The sequence below is a fragment of the Cygnus olor genome, chromosome 1 (genome assembly GCF_009769625.2).
Source record: "Cygnus olor isolate bCygOlo1 chromosome 1, bCygOlo1.pri.v2, whole genome shotgun sequence".
NCBI classification, from domain to species: Eukaryota; Metazoa; Chordata; class Aves; order Anseriformes; family Anatidae; genus Cygnus; species Cygnus olor.
In genome coordinates, this window is record NC_049169.1 from 36,612,136 (window position 1) to 36,633,758 (window position 21,623).

Sequence of the window (21,623 nt, forward strand, 5' to 3'; positions counted from 1 at the left end):
TGGACAAACTCCACAAATTTCTCCTTGTTTACATTTTGCTTTAACCCAAAGTAGTGTTAGAATGTTTTACCCGAATGCGTGCAAAATAGTATTTTCTTTAGTTTTAAACTTGTAGCTTTCGGACTGTGTGTGCCTTGCAGTGTTTGATCTTTCGCCGTTCAATTATGTCTTGGTATCTTTTTATTTCAAACTATTTCAAACTTAATAGATGGTGGCATTTAATTCTGTGCTATAAGTCATTGGGGCCAAAAGATTTTTTTTCTTAGCTAATCATTTATCATAGCTAATCTGTGGTGTGCAGGAACATCACATGAGACCTACAGCTGTGTGCAGTAAAACACTGAGTTGTGTGAAGTGGAAATACTGAATTATGCTACTTTCTTTCCTCTTGAAGAGAGAACATAACAGCTTTCCCTTTCCTCAGTGTTATCTGGCCCTCCAGTGGCTATACAGTAAATGATGTATTTGCTTGGATAAAAAGGTTTGGCATGGGTTTGACAGGTTTGACATTTTGAAGGTTTGACGTTTCTCATGTCTGTGAAGGACAGTGAATTTTCTTCGTTAGCTGGAATTTATTTATGGGGCTGTACATCTATTTAAATATACATAAATACACCTGTCTGTCTTGCAAAAAAGAGTTTATATACTTCAAGATGACTGACTACTTTCTTCCCTTGTTCTCAAAGATGCATTAGTCCCTGTTAGTCTATTCCTGGCCAGGAGAATCTTCAACACTTACCTTCAAAAAATATAACCATGCCTTCTGGTGAGATAATCCCCCAGATTGAAACCATATTGTAAGATTACCTGGTTGCTCAGCAGAGTAGCTTTCACACAGTCTGAAGAATGACTTGACTTCTGTCTGAGTATCAATAAATTATCCTCAGTGCCAGGTATCATTAAGGTATCAGAGAAAGGAGCCTGCCATCCATCTTTCAGTCCTGCGTTGATGTAGACCTGGCGCAATAGGTGGAAGCTGCTTAAAAGTCATAAAACACAGAAGGCTGCCAGAGAGATGCAGGGTTTAAGAGTGTTGATCTTGTGCGTAGTGCAGCACTGCAGAATAGAGGAGTAGGGGAATATAGTTTTACTAAAGTGCTTCTCTTCAGGTCTCTCTGTCACATACTTGGAAAAGTTTCCCTCGTTTTGTACTTGGCTACGAATCACTTGTTCATGTTATAACTATTAGTATTAGAAAAGAGGGATGGAAACTTGCACTAGTGTCTTCTGTTAGGCTTTATTCAGTGTCCTGGATTACCATGAAGAAGACCAGTTCAGAATTTGGTTTGTAGCCCTCTTTGTTTAATTAGGCTTCTTAAATTTTTATTGAGGTAGTTTCTTGCCTTGTCAACTTCAATTGGAGAGCAAATGATGGGGCTTTTCATATAAAAGATGAGACAAAAATTGTTTGAAGGAAGAAGAAATCAGGGTAACAATTATTTTTTTTTATGTGACTTAATATACTATGTTCCAACTGTAGCTGCCTATTCTGTACTGTGGTGCTCTGATATTATGTAAAATGATTTAATTATCCTGTATAAAAATAGATTGCCCTGAATGTATCACTGTTTTCAGAATTATTAGTCTGTCAAGCCTATGGTGAGTAATGCCTACCTCAAAAGAAACTGCAGGGAGAAGCAGAATCTACTCGTTCAGTTCTGGGTTGAGGTTTATGTTCTTGTCCAACAGTTCTTTCTTAAAAACAACTTTTTGGAAATCTTGTGTAGTTTTGTACCTAACACTTAGTCCTAAAATAAAATCCGTGCTTTATTTAAATTAATACATGCCTAAGGGAAGTCTAATTACTGGATGTTTTTGTCGTTCATGGTGAGTCTTCAATAAGTCACATCCACTTTCAGTCAGGGGCACAAAACGAATAGGCCTAACCCCTGTCCCCACAAGAAGCAGCTACCTACAGATATGACCCTATTATCTTGTACACAAAGAATTCTTACTTAGTAAGATGCTGCTTCTGCTTGGCATTCTGCACAGAGTGCTCCGTCAGATTCAGATGGCTTTCTTCGGTGCTAAAGGACAGCAGAGGTCCTTGAGATGTGGGGCGAATTAGACTTCGGTAGGTGATAAGGCTTACTGATAAACCTGTGGCTGGAGGAGAATCCTGAAAAAACATCAACTGATCCTTAACGTTAATTTCAAGTGTTAGCTACTGTATCTGATTGCTGTCTCAGGCTTTCTGTTCTGTCACTCTACTTAATCTGCAGTTCTTCAGGTTATTGATGTTTTGCTGTAGTTTTTTTTTTTTTGGAGTGATTTAAAGACCATTTAGCAAGTTCTGATGCTCCTCAGTGTTAGACTGTTGAATTTGCCTTTGGGAGATCAGGTGTTCGTATTTGCTCTCACAGTGTTTATTCTTCTCTTAGTTTTTTTGGCTACCTGCTTTAGTGGCCTGCTGCTTAACCTCTAAGCAGGCGATCTGCTAAACGACTGCTTTCTAAGCTGTTTGCTTTTTGTAGTGGTTGACTGTGTCACATCAAGATACCAGCTAGAGTTCTGTGTTAAATCCTTGGGTTCCTTAAAGTCTTAGCTTTCCGCTCTGTGTTGGTTCTGGTACTTTAAGGGACCGGTTTACATTATAAAGCAAACATTTTACGACTGAATACTTCTGTTAACTGTGCATGCTGCAGTTTGTCAATTAAACTAGATGCCCAAATGAAAGTCAATTTTAAATATTCTACTTTGTATGAATGAAAAGGATAATTTCACTTCCTCTCTTGTCCTGAAAGCAATTTCGAGCACAGACAAATGCCTCTTTAGAGCTGAGGCTTTAATTGCTTCTTCTTAATATTTCTAAGAGAAGAATCCAACTTACATGGCTTGCACAAGTGCATTAACATGAGCTAAAAGGTAATTTTGTGATTGTTGCTGGGATGTGTGCTACTTGCATCACCTCCGTACAAATGCAACTGGAACTGTTCTCTGATGGCACTTGAAACTGAAGTGGCGTGTCCAAGAAAAGACTGAGCAGGAAGGTCCGTGCTCCCTAAGCTTGCAATAGGCATTTTAGCAGAATGGCAACAGAGGAGCTCTTTTAGAAAGTGCTCAGATAGGTCTTGCAGGAGACCTGTGTGAAGATTTTTGCCCTGCTTCAGTTTTGTTCCTGGATATAGGGCCTCAAATGGAACAGTTAGGAAACATTTTTGGCTCAGACTATGGAAAGTGGGTTTCCAAGCCAAGTGGTTAATGATTGCACCAAAGTAATTCGAAGTAAGCCTTCATTTGCAGAACTGCTAGCTAAAGGAGCGACAGAAATGGCATACAGGAACATCCAGCTGTTTGTGGTAAAGCTGAAGGTTGTCTGACTTCTGAACTGCCTAACTTTCTGCAGGCTTTCAAATTCATGAGTTTCTCAGAAGAAAGCTTTAAATGGTTCCCAGCAATAGGTGAGTTAGAATAAGAACTGCATCTCCAACAGCTTTTTGTACAGGACTCAATCTACATGACTCTGATTTGCTTTCTGGTATCAGGAGTGAGAAGCAGGATGAAAGTGACATTTTTATTTATTTTTTTCCCCTGTGATTGTATGTGAGTAATTTGAACTGATGGGCCTTAAACTTTGTCAGATCTCAAGCAGCAAAACCATTTTTAAGGGGTAAATTTGCTCAGAGGGAGTATAGTCAGGAAAAAAAAATTCAAAAGCAGTACTGTGAAGAAACTGCCGGCTTTTTAAAAATGAGACGAGAAGCTGTGAAGTCAGTGTGTTGGCTGCATGCTGCATAAGTGTAATTCCTGGAAGGAGGCAAAGAAGATTAGAATTTAAAACTATTAAAGTAGTCTAGTCTGCATCTAAGGGAGCATTTGTCTGCTTGTAAGGTGTAGTGCTGTGTTCTCAGAAGAGTGAAAATCTAAGATGAATCCTGCAGCTTGTTTTAAGAATGTTTTTTTCACAATCTTGTCTTCTGATTGCTTTTTTTTTCTTTCTGTGTATTAACATCATCCTTTTTACTGTTTCTTGTTTCGATTCATACTTGGGCTTTCCTACTTATCTAGATTCTTACTAAGCAACCCCCCCCCTCAAACCCCAGACTCCTTAGCGGAAGAGTTTCTTCCTCCTGCTCCCCCAAGCTGTTTTGTTAAGTCAAAATATGACTGACATGCTTCAAGACCTGAGGTCTTACCAAACACAAAGAAAGCGTAAATGAATTAGTATGTATCAGACATGTCAATGTCATACAACCTAATAGCTGGGCGTGATCATACGTAAGGCTTCTACAGAGATACGTTTTGGTTTTGTTGCAGTCACTCCATCTGTTCTAGAGCTAAACCTGTGTTTATACCAGAGACTATGAATACGGTATAGTTCTCCCAAATTTGCTAATCTTGAAACGTGAAATGATGGCACATGTAAATGTACAGGTTGTAGCATTAATGCAGCACAAAACCAATGTCATTCTGGGAATGTCTACCTAAATTCCTTATGAGAATAACCTGTAACTCCAATTCCTGTGCTGACTTCTAAATTTAGTGGTTTTTTGCAAAGGTGCTGTCAGTATTCACCAGTGACCTCTGCAGTTTTACTGTCACAGTAGATGTGAGGAGCTTTGACTAAGTCTCGGATGTTGTGTGCTAATTATCAAGTGAAACAACTTTAAAATAGTGTCTCTTCTGCTCAGTATTTGATTGAAAATGCACACAAGCAGGGAAGCTTAGTTCTAGGCCAGAGAACATATGAGCGCTCCTAAAAACTAACCCAGCAGTAGAAGCACATTCCTACTATGGTGATATGCTTGCAAGGCAAAACTCAGTTGTCTGTTGAAGTGTATTAAACAGAACATCACTAGCAGTCTGCAAAGGACTTGTGCTTCATAAAAATATGTATTTTTGTGGAACGCTCTACTGTGAATGAGAAGTGAAGATGCTTTCCCATAACTTGCTAATGTTTGCTGACTTTGTCAGATTGCCTTGGATGTGTCGGTAGTAAATATCTGTAGTTGCTCTATTTAAAGGGTAATCCTGTCTGGAATAGTTTCAACTTTAAATACTTTTTAAGAGCGTAAGCAAAAGTTTAAGATACTCATGCATATACAAAATACAAACTTTCCTAGCATTGCTGTAGCGCTGGGAATGATCATTTGGTATGGAATCAGGAACGTAAGGTAGGCCTAACCCTGACTCAGTGACAGGCTGGCTTTCATTTCTATTGTTTCAGCACAGTAAAATTGCAGGAACAGGTACTAAGAATTTTTTAGAGATCAAGGAAAAAAAGGATTTGCCATTCTCTGACAGTTTTTCAGAACTACCAGCCTGGTGTTAGATAAAACTGGTGTTAGACCTTCGCCTTTTCTGTGTGACTTTAGGTTGGCATGACTGTCACCAGATTTTTTTTGCATAAATCGGATGCCTTCAGTTAAGTAAAAGTAAATCAGGAAGAAGATGGCATGTGGCTGTGAAGATTGACTGTGCCTTATTTCTTGACTGCCTCTGCAGACTTTCTGAGATACTTAGATGGTAAAACCAGCAGTTTGGGGGCATATTGGTATGTTGTGCATGTTCAGGAAGGTGATGAATTACTGTGTTAACTTGGAGCAAACTGAAATGTGGTAAATTCATAGTGCTGGAAATACTGCTGTGGATATGATAGAATTAGAACTAACTTGGTTTAATAGCTAATACATGTTTCAAAGTAAATGGAAATTACTTGGAAGAAGTTGAGTGAGGGTATAGCAACTTTTTAATTCTTTTGATTGTTCTTCATATGATCTTTTTTTCTAACTTCAGTGTAAATATTGACGTATATTTTCTGATCACATGAATTTGTATTGATGTTATTTGTATACGTTATTAGCTGTGACAATCTTTTTTTCATTGGGGGGGTGCACTTTGTTCTGATTTTTTTCCATATATTTTTAAAGAATTATTTAGCTATTGCTGCTTGTGTAGATTACGTTAACCTTTAGCTTGTGTTAGGTGATTTTATTCTATATAGTGCAGAAATAAGGTGATCAAAATAAACAATTTTATTTTTACCAGGGGAACATGAATGTGGAAGCTCTATTCAAAGGAACCTTACCGTCCAGGAGGCAGCTGCATATTTAAAAGTAAGCAATTGCAGTATTTTTCATTGTTTATATCTAAGAGTTGTATAACTTAAAATTTTACTGTCTGGTTTCGTATTAGTGTAGTTTCACTTTAATGTAGTGACTGACATTCAATACTAAGTCAAGTATTATTCAGAAATGTTTATAATTGACTTCTTTAATACATGCTACTTAGCATTTTTACTTCGTGAGATATGGAGATTTTGTGGAAAAGGGAAGGGAAACAGAAAAACTGGCTTAATTGCAATGCAAGTGTAGGTACAGTGCTTCAGTGTCCTGAAGGTTGTTTTCCCCCTTTAGTTAAAACACCAGGGTATAATGTCATTTGATGGAGATTGTTGACCAACAAAAAAAATTTATGAAACTCAAATTTCTAGAAGTTTCTCCAGAAATTGGTATGCAATATTTTGAGACAATTTTTCAGCTCTTAGTAGGAAAAGATATTGTCTTCTCTTCTTTGGGAGAAGAGGCTGAAGCATGGGTCTGCAGTGAGCCTGACAGGCAGCAGCTGTATGGGACACCACTTGATTCTGTAAATAGAAACAGTCCAGAAGGGCCTTTATGGTAATTTGGTAGGCCTGCAATATTAGGATATCTCTGCCCTGCCTCCCTAAATAAAAGATGATTTCTTGTCTTTTCTTAGCAGCTGTAGAGTTTATTTTAGCACACATTAGACTACCCTTCAGTAGGAAGCTACTTGCATGTTTTGGGAGGGAGGTTAAGCTGATAAGACTTTTAATGTATAAATGTACAAAAATACTGCATTTTGGCAAACATTTACATAGTAAACAAAAAGGAAACGATGTTAAGAGTTTCCCAAAGAAGCTGCTAAAACTGGTTTATTTCAGATTATAGTTATGGATTGGCAATGATGTTCTATATCAGTTAAAATAACAGTGCATTCTGGGACTACATGAAAAAAATAGGTTGATACCAGATAACACAATAGGCAAGACCATTGGTTAAAAGAATACTGGTTATCAGAGCTAAAAAAAAAAATAGTTATAAATTCAAATTTCATATGAAAATCTGTCACTTGAAAACTTGTCACTTCATACAAAACCTTATTTAACCCTGCAGTTCCTAATTTTGGGAGTATAAATGCAATTGTTTTTTGCAGAATTTCAGTGTTCGGTGATAGAACTTTTTTTTCCTCAAAGTGAAAATAAGTTAGCTGTTCCTATTTTTTTTCTTAAGGACTTTCCTTTGAGCCTCATTAAAAAATTAAGATGGAGATAAAACCTTTCTGGACGGTTTCAGTTCAAATACAGTAACCTTATTTTGCTTTCCTTTTTATACAAAAGGATGTAAGGTGAACTCTGGAGGTGCTGCTCAGGTTGCAGTGAATGTTCTCCTGTGATAACTGATAGCAGTTAAATATGTAAATTCCTGTGTAGTGATATCAGTTCTTGAACTACAAACATAAGATTATTTGAAAATGCCAGTTAAGAAGCTTGAGGAAAATCATGTAAAAAATTACCTCAGCTGATTTTTTAGGAGCTATTTTCAGCTAAGTTTGTCTAGTTTGAGTTTTATTCCTGAAATAGATTTTCAATGAGCACCGCCTAGTGGCTGAATTTTTTTCCTCTGTATGTTAGTTTTCCTCTGTAGGTTAGAATTCTTAAAAGTGTGATCATGACTAGAGTTTTCATATAGTCCTTAATTTGAAGAATATTAGTAAGTCCCATAGCTGCTCCTAGCATGTATGGATTTGCTTTGCCTATTGAACAGTTATGCAAAAACCGAAGCTTCAAGATCAAAGCCACACAGGTTTGACTACTAATCTGTACAGTATCTGTATTTTATTGTGGCATGGTAACTTTCTGGTTATTTAGAGAATTACTCACTAATGTTTGTCTTTTGACAGAATTTAGATCCAGAATATGAAAGTGTACTTAACACAGCACTACAATGGATCTTGAATAGTGGGGAAGATGTTGGCATAAAGTAAGTGGTCTTTATTGTAAAACAGTGTGTTCTGACAGACTGTATCCTTTTTTGTAAATGACATTAATGCCATATTTTTTAACAGGTGTATTGGCAGTGACCCTAATGAGATGGATGTCATTAATGTGACAGATGTGAAGTACCTGGAATCCACTAGTCCAAAGATGTCTTTCAGGTGTCGTTTTCGCCGTGCGTTTATTAATGTAACTCATAGATTATCAATATTGCTCTTGGGTAAGTTGTTTAAACAATCACCTTTTTGTTATAACTTGTGTATATTCATGGTGGAAAGAGCAGCATGTTTACTGGAAATTCTTATTCAGCCATACGACTTAGAGCTTCTGTCACTATCCTGGTTACAACGCAGTCTGTTTTGCACTTTCATACCACTATATTTTCACATTACTTGCTATCATCTTTTGCTGTAGTCAGCTGAACCAATCCCTTCTCTGGGAACTTTGGCCTTTTCCTGCCAAAGCAGTATCTTTTGCATTTAAAAAAATTCAAATTGGATGGATTTTGGGGGAGGAAAAAGCTCAGGAAAAAGATGTGATGGCCTTAATTTCGAGGCTATTTCACTGTTGTTTTGTAAACTTAAAAAAAATTGTCTTCTCTGTAGCTACGTTTCTTCTTCTAGGAAAATTGAATTACTTGGTTGTCTCCAAAAATTCTTACCTGTATGTCTCTGTTGTAGAAAAGGTATTTAATCCTTCACTAAGACTTCCTCATTTAATCTGTGATAGTTCTCTAAGTTTCAAGTAGTTTCAAGTGTATTTAATTCTTGGCCATATTCAAAATGATTCAGGATAACGATGTGGTCCAGCTGAGCGTAAGCACTTCAGTCATTTCTGTGTGGCCAGTTAGAAATACTGAAGATACAGTATTGATCTCATGCACGTGTTATTCCAGTTTTTTCCATGCACGTTTATTCCAGTATTTTAACAACCTCGTAGTTAAAAATAGAAGACCCCCTTCACTAGCCTTCTGACAAACCAAAATAATTGAAGGCAAGCTGACCCAAATGTCTGTCTTCCTGATAATAGTGGGTACGAGTTGAACTGGAATGTGGAGACAAAACTTAGTATCTGAGTCAACCACCAGTCTCATCAGTCATGCTGAGCAAATTGCTCAGCGTTCCAACTTTCTCATCTGTATTTGAGATTAATATGAAGTACCTTTCCAGAAATGGAGCATTGTGTAAAAGCTGGATCTATTTTCATTAATTAATAGCCATTTTGGCCTAAAGTGATGATGTCCCTCAGTCTCTTTTTAGCTATCAGTTAACGCTGCTGTGTGATCACTGGGGTATGAAGCAAACTATGCAACTACAATTTGTTTGTGTAGGTATTTTTTTGCTTGAAACCATGGGTGAATGGTGCCCTCAGTTTGAGATGCAAGAAATAAGATTTTGATTTTCAGCTTATGCTGTTGGCCTTCTTAACTAGATTGTCCTTTTTGGGGAATAATCTTTAAACTAATAGAAAAGGAACGTTTATCATTGCAAGAAATACAAATTTGTAGCTGAACTGAAGCAGTCCAAATTAATTAGTTTTGACCTGTATAAATAAAGCATGTGACTTGTCCTTAAGTTAGTGAATATTATGCATTTTTAAATCTTAACATGTTCTGAATTGCGAATTTATACAACTTTTAATATGATTTTGAATTTTTTCAAGGTAATTATTTTAGTGCTTTTCATCACAAACGGGTTAAATTTCAAAATCCCAATAATGCCAATTGGATACCAGGCTATTGTTAAAATAATTAAACATTTTCGTAGAGGTAGCTGCTCTTCAAGGTTGAGTTGGTGTTGCTATGCTAGTAAAATATAAAAATACTGACAGCAAGTACAGTATGCATCACTAGCTTTGAATTTTGAATTTAAAATGCTAGCTAGTTCAACCGACCTTCGAAATATGTGGTGTAAAATTTGTTAAATAACTGATGTTCTGATACTGTTTAAAGAGTGTTTTACATCTTAATGCAGGTGTAGCAATGGTCTGGGGAGTCTTGCACTACATGAAATATCGTTGGGCAAAAGAGGAAGAGGAAACAAGGCAGATGTATGATATGGTGGTAAAAATCATAGGTATGGCTTCTTTATTCTCATATGTGATGTATCAGCACTGTATAAGCTTTCAAAGTACTTGCCTTAATTCAATCAATTGGGTTTTCTGCCTGTTCAGTTGTCATCATGCTGTGGCAGCTCTTGGAAAAATGCCTGCTTTGTGGTTTTTTATACATTGTACACTAAACCTAATCAAAGTTTTTCTTATGGAGATTTAAATCTAAGTAATAGCTATAATAAATCCACATTGGCATGGCAGTATTTTATCTATATTGAAAGAACTACAAATGTGATGTTTGTTGACTAGACATGTGGCAACAATGCTGAAAGACAAAACAGATACAGGAAGCAATCTCTATGAAAAACACCAACGCCTAAAAATGTTGCTAAAACAGAACGCATGGTAGAATTCTGATATTCTGCCTTTCCACTTCAAACTACAGTGGTTTTAGTAGTTTGTGTTCATAGCTTTTAGTGCTATTTTGGGGGATGTATTTTTACTTAAATTGTTGTACTACTTTCAGCTATGACAGTTGTCATAAATACAGAGGTAGTAGAGCTGTTTTCTTGCTTTAACGTTTTCATACTTTGTTTGTCAGTCAAGTTTTGTTGGGGTAGGTGGAAAGCACTTGATTTCCGAAGGTGGCTGTCTTTGTTAGCAATTAAAAGTAGCAATCGAATAACTGTAAGAACTCTTTTTCCTGTGTTCCAAAGTTCTTTTGGGGTACTTGGAGGCATTGGATGTGTGGTTAGTTTTCTTGATTTGCCTTCAGCATGGTTAGGAGTAAAAATGCTTCAAAACTATAAATTACTGAAATTTGGAAGGGGGCTTCGGAATAGCTGTTCATAGTCACAATTGATATTTTTCTTTGTATAAACTACATAATTATATGTTTTTCTTACGGTGTTCTCAGATGTTCTAAGAAGTCACAGTGAGGCATGTTCTGAAAATAAAGACTTGCAGCCTTATATGCCTGTTTTACATGTGCGTGATTCTCTAATACCATCTCAGGAAAGGTATGTACCCGCCATACATACTGAATTTTATTGCATGGAATAAAGCATATAACTTCGTAAAAACCAAATTGGTAAATTAATTTAATGTTAGTAGGTTACATGGTGTAATATCCTTATATACATCTGGGGGAAAAAACACTGGTTTTCTTTTAAGTGATGGATGTCAGCTGTGCAGGTTGCTATAATGCTAACATTGTAATTCTTTCTTCATTTTTTAAGGAGGAAAATGAAGAAAGTCTGGAATAGAGCAGTTGACTTTCTTGCAGCAAATGAATCTAGAATTCACACGGAGACACAAAGAATAGGTGATGCTGAGTTCTTGGTATGGAAATGGATGCAACCTTCTGTACCATGTGACAAAATCTTAGTAATACCATCGAAAGTGTGGCAAGGCCAAGGTATTGCAAATATAATTGTTTTAATTTCTGCTTCTAACTTCTAAGAGGTATTTTGTCACTTGAGAATGGAAGACATTTTCTCTCATAACTTCAGCTATCATTATGAACTGCCATTTTTGTCATCTCATTCAGTAGATTTACTTATGTGCATTCAGTGTCTGCCTTGTTTTCAAGCAAAATAAGCTTTTCTAGTATAACTAAGGGTATACAGGCAGAATGAGTTCCTTGTTCTTTTCCATGAATTAAAAAACAAAAACCCCACCCAAGTCCTTTCCTTTAATTGGTTGAATTTTGACATCCCTTATGCTCGTTGGAAATTATGAAATCATTTTTATCTGACAGTAGGTAAATCAGAGCTTTTAGACCGGAATTTCCTACCATTTAGTTATCAGTCAAGTACCTTAAGACAAAGTTTGGAGGAAGAGCAGTGTACATATCCCAGCAGATTCCCTTTCAAAATATAAGACTCCTCAATCAGCAGAATGTAGATTTTGAGCATCTTCTAGCAGTGTTCTGGTTCTCCTTATTCTGCATTCATATTTCAAGCTCTTTGGCACAAAAAAGCACTTGCTTTATTAGAGGAGGTTGTCATGTGAATTTCGTGATGGTCTGTCACTTAAACTTTATCGTGGAGCCAAGTGGCAAGAATCCAGTGAGCTGCATTTGTCTGCCGTGGTCATCTTTTCATAGTTCTTTTTTTTTTTTCATGTTAAGCTTTAGTCAACGGAAAACTTAAGCCAGAAGTCTTGAATTCTGGGTTGCAATATAAAAGAATGATCGTTTCTATCAAAATCTGTATAGGGAAGTTAAATGTTTAAAGTGAAATCTTTGCCAATTGTTTAAATCTTGAGAGTCTAAAAGAATTTGTCTTGCATATTATGTTCTTCTTGAAGTCTGTATTCTTCCATCAGTGTGACTCGTAAGCTCTGTACAGAATCCTAGTTTATAAATTTGGTGGCTTATTTTGATGGCAAGGGAAGAAGGAGCTGCTGCTTCTACAGTTTTTAGTTCAACTTACTTTGTTAATTGGATGTTACCAAGGTTGAATCATGCGTTACTTCTATGACATTGAACTAGATGTTGAAAGAAGCTTTGTTAAAAACAACAAACAGACTTCTTGCTCTTTTTGGGCACTTAAGCAAAATTCCTACTGACAAGCAATTATACTCTAGTTTTATGCTCTTCTGGAGCATGCTAATTTTGATCTTGGTTTAACTAATGCATATAGTAACCAGCTTAAGTCTTTTTGTTTTTATTGGTATACATTTCTATTTGTAAGAAACAATATTTTTATTGTTCCCTATAAAAGAGGGTATAGTTTAGAGTGACCTCTTCAAATGTAATTATTGCCTTTCCAGACAGAAGAAGCTTCTTTGTGGCCTGGAACAGTTATACTGAAGCAGACCTGATTGCCTGAATAAAAGGACTGCTAACATTTCAGTTTTGTCCCATGGCATTTGTACATGTCCGTATGTTACGTGTATGCTTTCGTCCCTTGGGTCTTAAGTTTTGCTTTTTGTATGTTCAAAGCAAAACCAAGCAATTCTTTCCCATCAAAACCAGCGAATATTTTTGAGACGTTCGCAAATATTTGAAGTGTTATTTGATGAGGGTCTGAGTTTCTTGCTTCTCTGCAAAATGTTATGTTGGGATATGATTAAATATCAGTTATGCCATTGTTTTTAGCTTTATACTTCTCATTTTTAATCATTCATTGGAAACGAGCTGTTTTTTTAACCTTGTAAATAATACTACAGGCTTGAGGTTTTGCAGTTACTGTCCTGAAATAATAATAGCATAGCATTCTGCTGTGACAACTATATCATTCATTTCAGTTTTTCAAAATTTTAGTAAGAAGTGAGTAGTAACTTTTTATGAGAGTTGCAGAGCTTTTTTTTTTTCAGGACGTTGTCTATCAGGGATATGTGAGTATTTTAAGTACAGTACAGAAGTGGTGGATGTTTACAGCTGTTTCTGTTCCATCTCTGTAATACTGTCGTGGTTAATTTTCAGACACTTAAAATTAATTGTGTCTGCAAGTTATGTGTATTGCAGTGCCAAATATTTTATGTTGTATATTCATCAATACAGGCTGTGAACCATGATGCTCCAGTTCTGGAATTTCTCATTTACTACTCATTTGTGCTCTCAACTTTTCTTGTCATGTGTGATTGCGATATAAATCACTTCATAAAATTCTGTCCTGTATCAGAAATCAGTCTGGATTTTCCTTCATGTGGAAGACTTCTCAGTTGTGATAGCCCAGGTGTTGCTTTGCTACATGAAATATTAATTCAAGACTCCAACAGAGTTGTAGCTTCCAAAACTTCTTAGAAAGCTACTATAGTAGCTAATGTTAGGTATCATATGAATCTGAGCATCTAATACCTACTGCCACATACTGTAGACGTAGACAGAATAGTTTTACCTGTCAGCTGTGGCTTTTAGCTAGAATACATATTTGATAGGTTCCTTCTATGCTTTTACTGCTGCATAGGATATGTTAAGTGCTATCCTGTTTCAATTCTTTCAACAGCTATTTTCCTAGTTCTTGTTACGTTTGTAGTTCAGCCTTTGAAGAGTTGAAATAGTATACTTTGGCTATAACAGAAGAGCCTGGGAGTTGCTGAAGGAGCAAAGTTTTTTGGTTTCTGTGCATCTTAGTACCCAGTTAGCATCACAGTTTAAAAAAAAAAAAAAAAAGAAAAAGAAAAAAACAACCTTGAGATCTGGTGTAGGTCTGTAGCAGAACACAATACTTAAGAGTATGTGCAATTGAAGAAGAAAGCCTATTGACCTGTCAACGTGTGCTGGGTTATTGATGTATGATACCGTGCATTTTAAGTATGGGACCTGTAGCATGTGTGAGGATCTAGGCTCTGCTGTATCTGCGTTAGCATCCAGAGTTCAAGTGTTGTTGCATTTTGTTCAGTCCTTCAGGGTGCAGCCTGCACTTTCACAAGTGATAGCTTGTGTTTTGTTTTTTCCAGTCTGTCTGGTGATGGTGATCTTACTGTGAGATGCCATCTCCTGGTATGGTTAACATATTTGTCAAAAAAAAGAATGGGTAGGTAAACTCACTGTAAGATGGACAAATATGAGCAGTATTCTGAAAAAAATGTACAGGGTAATTGTCAATTCAAAAATCTTGTTCATGCAAGATTATAATTTAATTAGAGCAGTGAAAGAAATATTTTTAGTGTTGAATTTGCTTTTGAAAGAAGCATGTCTTCGATAACAGAAGCTCTAAGGAAAAATACGTAGGGTAAGCTGCAAAGTAGCTAAACTAACAGTGATAGCTAAAGTTGCTTTACAGCTCTGGAGACGAGACAAGGTTCTCTGAACCTCTGGATTCAGCCTGGGTTACCACATCTAGGGTGATATTTCATCCTGCAGAATGCAAGATAATCTGTTACCTTGAGTGAACGATAGCCCTCCTCCCTCACTCGTGAGAATACAATCCTTTCTCCGTGTTGAAAAGGCTCTCTTTACTGCAAGAAAATTGTGGAAAATATACTTGAGGGAGAATGCTGTATCCTTTCCACGTTAGTTTTCTGTAGCTGAACTTAGGTGAATTAAACCTCATCAACCACATTGTCCTTTCTTAACAACATTTAGTAGTAATACTTAAACGTCAATATCTTTTCTCTCTAATGAAGTCTTGTGTGTTGTGTGAAAGTGTATAACTTCAGTGCATTCAACTAAGCATTTAATCTTTTTTCTCTTGACTTTGATAAGAAGGGTTAGTATTTCATAAATAAGTGATCTGGGACTTAAAGTGAATAAATCTGTTTCTCAGAAATGTATTTATCTGCATCTTGTGAAAGTCTTCAATCTTATGTGCATCAAATCCACGTCTGAAGATCTGTTGGGCAGTTTTATAAGTCGTGGTGGAGATGACAGGGAATCTTTTTTGCAATAATACACTAGTGAATCAAGAGGTAGAGCAAGCTGTACCACGTTTTCTTAGGTGTTCGTTTTGAAGTCTGTGCAATTGCCCCTTCTTCCATCATAGACATATTCCAGTCACAGTGGTACAGGGCTTGTTGACAGTGGTCACCATTAGCGGCTGCTGTCTGAACGCCCATGATACTGTCACATTCAGTTTAAGGTAATAAAGCACATTATGATTGAGATACAAAGTTCCTTGCTTCTCTTGAAGGTTCTTGCTAGTCCTGAAGAGAGGAATTTATGGAAGTCCTAAATGTTTTCTTGTCACTGGTTTACTGTATAAAATTTATTTTCCTTTCCTTATCCACCTTTTCACCCTCAGCTTGTAATCTTAACTGCTGAGACCTATTCAAGAAACGAAACAACAGATGAGATGCTGAATTATGATGTAGCTTAGACTGTTGTCCTGCAAGAATGCTTGCATATGCTCTTACTTGGAGGAACTCTGTTGTGAGAATATTCTGTATGTTCCATGCCAGTGTAAATTTTTAAATAATTAGTACTGTGATCAGAATAGATTTGTCACCTAGTAACTGAAACTTGCTCTTTTGTGGGGAGGAAGTAGAATTAATTGTTACAGACATCTCTTGAACTTCAATGCGTATCTGTTTACTACACTATTTTGAATTTTGCTACATAGGTACAGTACTTTGCCCGTTTCTTGGTTTAGCCTCCCTTTTCAGTCTGATTTCTGGGATTTCTAGTATACGTTTTAATGCCTATGGTAGCAATTATTTTGTGTATCAGTGATTTCTGTAGTTATTTTTTCCATGCAATGTAGATGGAGCTTTTTGTAAGCACCTGAGATCCTCATGGGCTTTTGTTTGGAAGATGATCAGAAATTGGAGCTGGTAGAGCTTGGTTTTATAGATATCTACATTAAAACACAAATTTTTTTGGTTATTTTTGCATAGCTTAGCTGCCTTCTTAAATTACAGTATTTTTTTTGGAGTTCAAAAACAACTTCGCAGAAATGTTGGTCCTGTGCGCCAAGGGTCTCTGCAAATAATCTCACCATTCTTTATCATTGGATTAAAAGGATGTGCTGAATAAACCTAGCTATTAACAATCAGCACATAATTTCCTCAACCCCACGCCTTTTCAGGTCCAGGTCCAGGTCCATGACTAGGCTACCCCAGATCACCTTCTCCAGTGTGGTGTGGTGCCCCAGTGTACAATATGCTGGTGACATTTCACCTTCCCTTGATCTGCTGGAGCCAACCTACCTGAGTAAGGTAAGTCCATCTATTTTTCAATGTTGCTTAGTTCTGTAAAGTTTTTATTGTATACCCTACATACAATTTTTAATCAAGGGCAAAAAACTTTACAAAACCATGTGCTATTGAAAAAAGGACTTGTCCTTAAGCTATAGGCAGCTCAGAGATAGATGCAGTGTCACCAGCATATTTAGAAAAACATTCCCAAGAAAAACTGGACAATTGTAGGTGTTGGTGACTTGGATAATGTGTGTATATCTTATTACAGCATTTCTAGTTATTTGTGGAGGTTAAGGTTAGATTCAGAGCCCACATTTTCTAACTTCTATTCGGTAATTGCATGTTTGGGTTTTGCTTTCTTATTTTTTTGCCTTAAATTTATGTAAGAACTAAGTCGTCTATGCTGTATCTTCAGGCAGTGAACTTTCTCGTGGTCAGTGCTTGCCTTTCACATGCAGTATCTTCTGTGTGACTGACGATAGGTGTTTTTTGGTGGATTATGGAAGAGCAGTGGTGTTCATATATGTTGGGTATACTTCCAAGATTTTGTTTTTAAAGGTCAGCAGTAAGCAGCACTGCTGCCTAAAACTTAGACTTCTAACACTTGAAATGTGACATCTTGAATCTGTCAAACTTAACAAGGTAGGGACCGAAAAAGGAGAAGCATTAGCCTCAGCTTGGTGCATCATTACGTCTTGTTGAGATTTGTAGTCTTATGTTTAAACTCTTCCATCTACTCACCTCCAGATCTTCAAAGTAAAACTTCCTTCAAGCCTTGAAAGTTGTTTCACCAGGTTATGCACTTTGTTGGATCTTCTCATGGCATAGAAGTACCTTATTTGAATCTGAAGGGTCCTGTATTCCTTTTCTTACAATGCAATCTTCTGTTGCAACTCCCAAAGGGAGAACTTGAGAACTTCAGAAAGAAGATAGTATTCATTTTAGAAGCTTAGATATTTCATGGGACTGTTCAGCTTTGAAAGAGTTACTCTGCTGTTATCTTTAATTTCCATTTTTCTTGCATCTGTTATGTCTTCTGCATTTCATTTTGTGTTTTTTTAAGTTTCTCAATGTGCATGTAGAGTATCTAGGGTTATGCAAGCTCCATCGTTGTAGAGGGCTACTTGACAGTTGTTATTGAAACACAGATGCAATGAAACATCCATCTCCGTGTCTCTTAGGCAAGTGGACAGTAGACTGCCCCAGAAGTGGAAGAAATGAAAATTTATTAGGTACTTAAAACTGGTTAACCTGCAGCTCCAAAGATTTGCTTCAGAAGTTAAGAATATCCGTCTTTTCACAGAGACACAATGCCAACGCTTTCTTTTCAACTGCATAGTATTTAAAATACCTTCCATTCCTTCCATTTACTATGGCCCAAACATAAGTGAATGCATTATCAACTAGATTGCATTACAACTAGAAGTTATAAATATTAAAAAAAAAATCAATTACTGGGTATGATCTGCTTTTGTCAGTGTGGTAGAAGACTAGGGAGACTTATTTGCTTGAAGGTTTTTCATGTGTGGATGAAAGTATTATTTTGAGTAATACCTTTCTGTTTTTAATGTATCAAATGGTTAGCTAGATGTATTTATTGACTTCCATAATACCTATTAAATTTGTTTATTTTATAGCATTTCATCTAGATAGAAGAAATTCGCCGCCAAACAGCTTGACACCATGTCTAAAGATTCGCAATATGTTCGACCCAGTTATGTAAGTTTAAAAAAAAATCTCACTCTATTTTTGTATTGATTTGGAAGTGTCTACTTTTGCTCTCTGAGAGGGGTTTGGAAGAACAGAGTAAACATGCATACCTTGAAAGAAGTGTAAGTATATAGTGTATTTGAATGAGTAACAAACTTTGCTTCATGTGCCAGGAGTTAAGGTAGAATAAATAAGTAATTGTAGCCTTTTAAAGCTTCACCTTCTGTCATGTTATATCCTCACTGGCTGTGGACTAGATCATGTTAGGAGTTGGGGTCTGACATTTAGGGCACTAACACATAGGTTATGCCAGCTACACCTTTCTGGTCTTTGAAATCTGGTTTGTCCAGGGCAGGGACTCCAGAAACCTCTGAAGTAATTTATTCCCTGATATGATTACATAATGGAGAAAAGAGGATGCTATGCTGCCTGACAAAGTAAAAATAACATGCTAATTGAGACTGAGGAATATGCGAAGCTGAACGCAAAACAAAAGCTATCGATAAGAATAGGGAATAATAGGAAGTAGGAAAAAAAACAGCAGAGACACAAGTGATTGCTAACTTCAGATATACATCTTCCGATCTGTTTCATTTCTGTTTCTAGACGTGCTTAATTATTTTAGCTTCTTGCCTTATTAGTTGAAAAGCTGTTAGTTAATTTAGTTGAGGATCTTGTTATCCCTAGCTTAGAGAACTACTCTAAAAACTGTTTTCAGTGGCTTTAAGGCTTTATGACTGTTATGGGCAGAAACCCCAGCTGTTGCTTCTTTCATAGATGCCAGCTTGCAGTAGGGTGAATGACCGAACTTTTAGGTGTTTTGAGGCAAATTCATAGCTCCTTCACTAGAAAAAAATTAAAAAAAAAAAAAAGATTTAATGAGAGTTTTGGGTGACATCAATTGTCCTTGCTACAAAGGAGACTTCGTGAGCTATATTGGTTGGTCTGAGTAGTGCTGAAATCCAGTCCTGAAGCTTCACTGTAATATTTATGGGTATACTGCATTGGTTTTATTGTTTCCAAACGTTAGCTGTTCAAAGTGTATCCCGTTACCAGTTCCATTAACTAGGATGTTTCTTTCTTCGAAATAGTCCCTCCTTATAGGCTGTGCATTTGCTGTAGGCTTCAGTGTTGCTTGACGTAGATTGGGTCAGTATTAGAAAGTACGTTTAAGCTAAACTTTATGAACTAGTTGTTCTCTTTCAACTTTTCCTTAGCGCCTCTGTCCAGTCAGCTATTTGAACATTACAACTTGTATCTAACATATTCATGTTTTAGATCTTTTCTTTTGGGTGTTGTGTTAGCTCTATTACCGAACTGCTGAATTATAGTCCTAGTGGGATTCCTAATCCAATTCTGTATTGCACCCTCTGACCCATTTCTCTTCCATGAGGTGTCTTACAGAGGATTTACTTTTTGTCCACATCCTTGCAATAATTTACAAAACAAAAAGCACCGCAGTGCAAGAGGAAATACTTTATTCAACTGTGTATGTCAAAAGGAAGGAGGTTTGTGTTCTTATCCCAGTCTGAAAGAAATGAATGCTTTCCTTGACCTTCTAAAACGCAGACTGTACCAGTGTATGTGATTAGGTTGGCAAATAGTTTGATTTCAGATGAGAAGTATGCCAAGGGTGCAAGGTATGGTTAACAAAGCTTTAGTTGTTCTTTAAGTCAAGCTATTATATGCAAGCTATAAATGACTAAGTATGTTTCAACAATATGCCAGTAGCTGGTAGAAGCCATCCGTAAAAGCGGTCTTTTCTCTTGATCTGAGAATCATCTGGAGAACATGCCAGTTAATTTGTATGTATCAATGCTGGCAGAGTCAGGAACCATCTTTCCATTTCCAAAAGTCAGGAACTTACCTGAACGTTGTGAACCCCCAGGCCACAGCAGCTGACTTAAAATTTTTGAGTAGTTTTGGGTGTATGCTCTAGGCGTTTACTATGCCAGACACCAACCTGTATTCTAAAACATCAGTCTAGGCATCATTTGGATAAACCATATTTGTTTTTCTGTATCTGCCACTAAATTGGTGGCAAGAGTTGTTCGTGAAACATGGTTAGCATTCCTGCAAGAACCACCTTGACAGCTGATGGAACATATACGTGCAGGATCAAGGAAGGGCAAGTCATGCCTTTTGGGGGGCCTGTTTCATTATGGGAAATTCCAAGTTAGTTTCAACTGTTAATGTTTCGTGTGCAAGTTCTGTAAAACAAAAAAAGCAGACTAGACTAAGAATACACTTCTGTTTAATTTCCGAACAGGAAATGAGCACTTGGAAGTAATTCAGTGACTTGCAGTATTTGGGGGAAAAAAAAGTCTGGTTTATACCAAACCAGCAGAAAAGCTGATTGCCCACCCTGCTCTTCTTGTGTTAGCTGGCTTTCTGCTGATAACAGCATGCTTCTCAAGAAAATCTGACCCCTTGGACATGAGTCCTGAGCTGGGCGGGAGGGAATGCACCAAGGGCAAGGTTTCCAGGCTTTTTCAACTTTGACTTTAGTTCCCTAACATCCTGAGCACAGCATGTTATTATTTAGAAAATACCGCTGTTCAAACTGTTACAGAACTGGAAGGAACTTGTATATTCCCTTCATAGAATCAATTCAGAATACAGAATCACAGAATATCCCGAGTTGGAAGGGACCCACAAGGATCGTCAAGTCCACGAGTTCCCAATTTAGGTTGGGAAAGACCTCTAAGATGATCAAGTCCAACTGTTAACCTAGCACTTCCAAGTCTACAGCTGTACCATGTCCCTAAGCACCGCATCTACGTGTTTTTTAAATACCTCCAGGGATAGTGAGTCAACCACTTCCCTGGACAGCCTGTTCGAACACATCACAACCCTTTCAGTGAAGAAATCTTTCTTAATATCCAACTTAAACATCCCCTGGCACAACTTGAGGCCATCATAACTTGAGGCCATCTCCTCTTGTCCTGTCGCTCGTTGTTTGGGAGTGGAGACCGATCCCCATCCCGCTACAACCTCCTTTGGAGTAATTGTAGAGAACAATAAGGTCTCCCCTGAGCCTCCTTTTCTCTAGGCTAAATAAACCCTCAACTGCTTCTCATAGGATTTGTTCTCTAGACCCTTCGCCAGCTCTGTTGTCCTTCTTTGGACACACTCCAGCGCTTTGCTTCAAGTGAGGGGCCCAAAACTGAACACAGTATTTGAGGTGCAGCCTCACCAGAACTAAGTACAGGGGGACAATCGCTTACCTAGTCCTGCTGGCCACACTATTCCTGACATA

The 21,623-nt window shown here is 37.2% G+C and overlaps 1 protein-coding gene across 1 annotated transcript in view; it reads left to right on the forward strand.

Moving 5' to 3' along the window:
* LEMD3 (LEM domain containing 3) overlaps nucleotides 1-21,623 on the forward strand; it is a 48,363-nt gene that overhangs the window by 22,172 nt on the left and 4,568 nt on the right. The window contains exons 4-10 of the mRNA XM_040552581.1: nucleotides 5,989-6,056; nucleotides 7,924-8,003; nucleotides 8,089-8,237; nucleotides 9,991-10,092; nucleotides 10,986-11,088; nucleotides 11,308-11,486; nucleotides 18,292-18,373. Coding sequence (XP_040408515.1) covers nucleotides 5,989-6,056; nucleotides 7,924-8,003; nucleotides 8,089-8,237; nucleotides 9,991-10,092; nucleotides 10,986-11,088; nucleotides 11,308-11,486; nucleotides 18,292-18,373 — 763 coding nt within the window. The remainder of the gene's footprint in view (nucleotides 1-5,988; nucleotides 6,057-7,923; nucleotides 8,004-8,088; nucleotides 8,238-9,990; nucleotides 10,093-10,985; nucleotides 11,089-11,307; nucleotides 11,487-18,291; nucleotides 18,374-21,623) is intronic.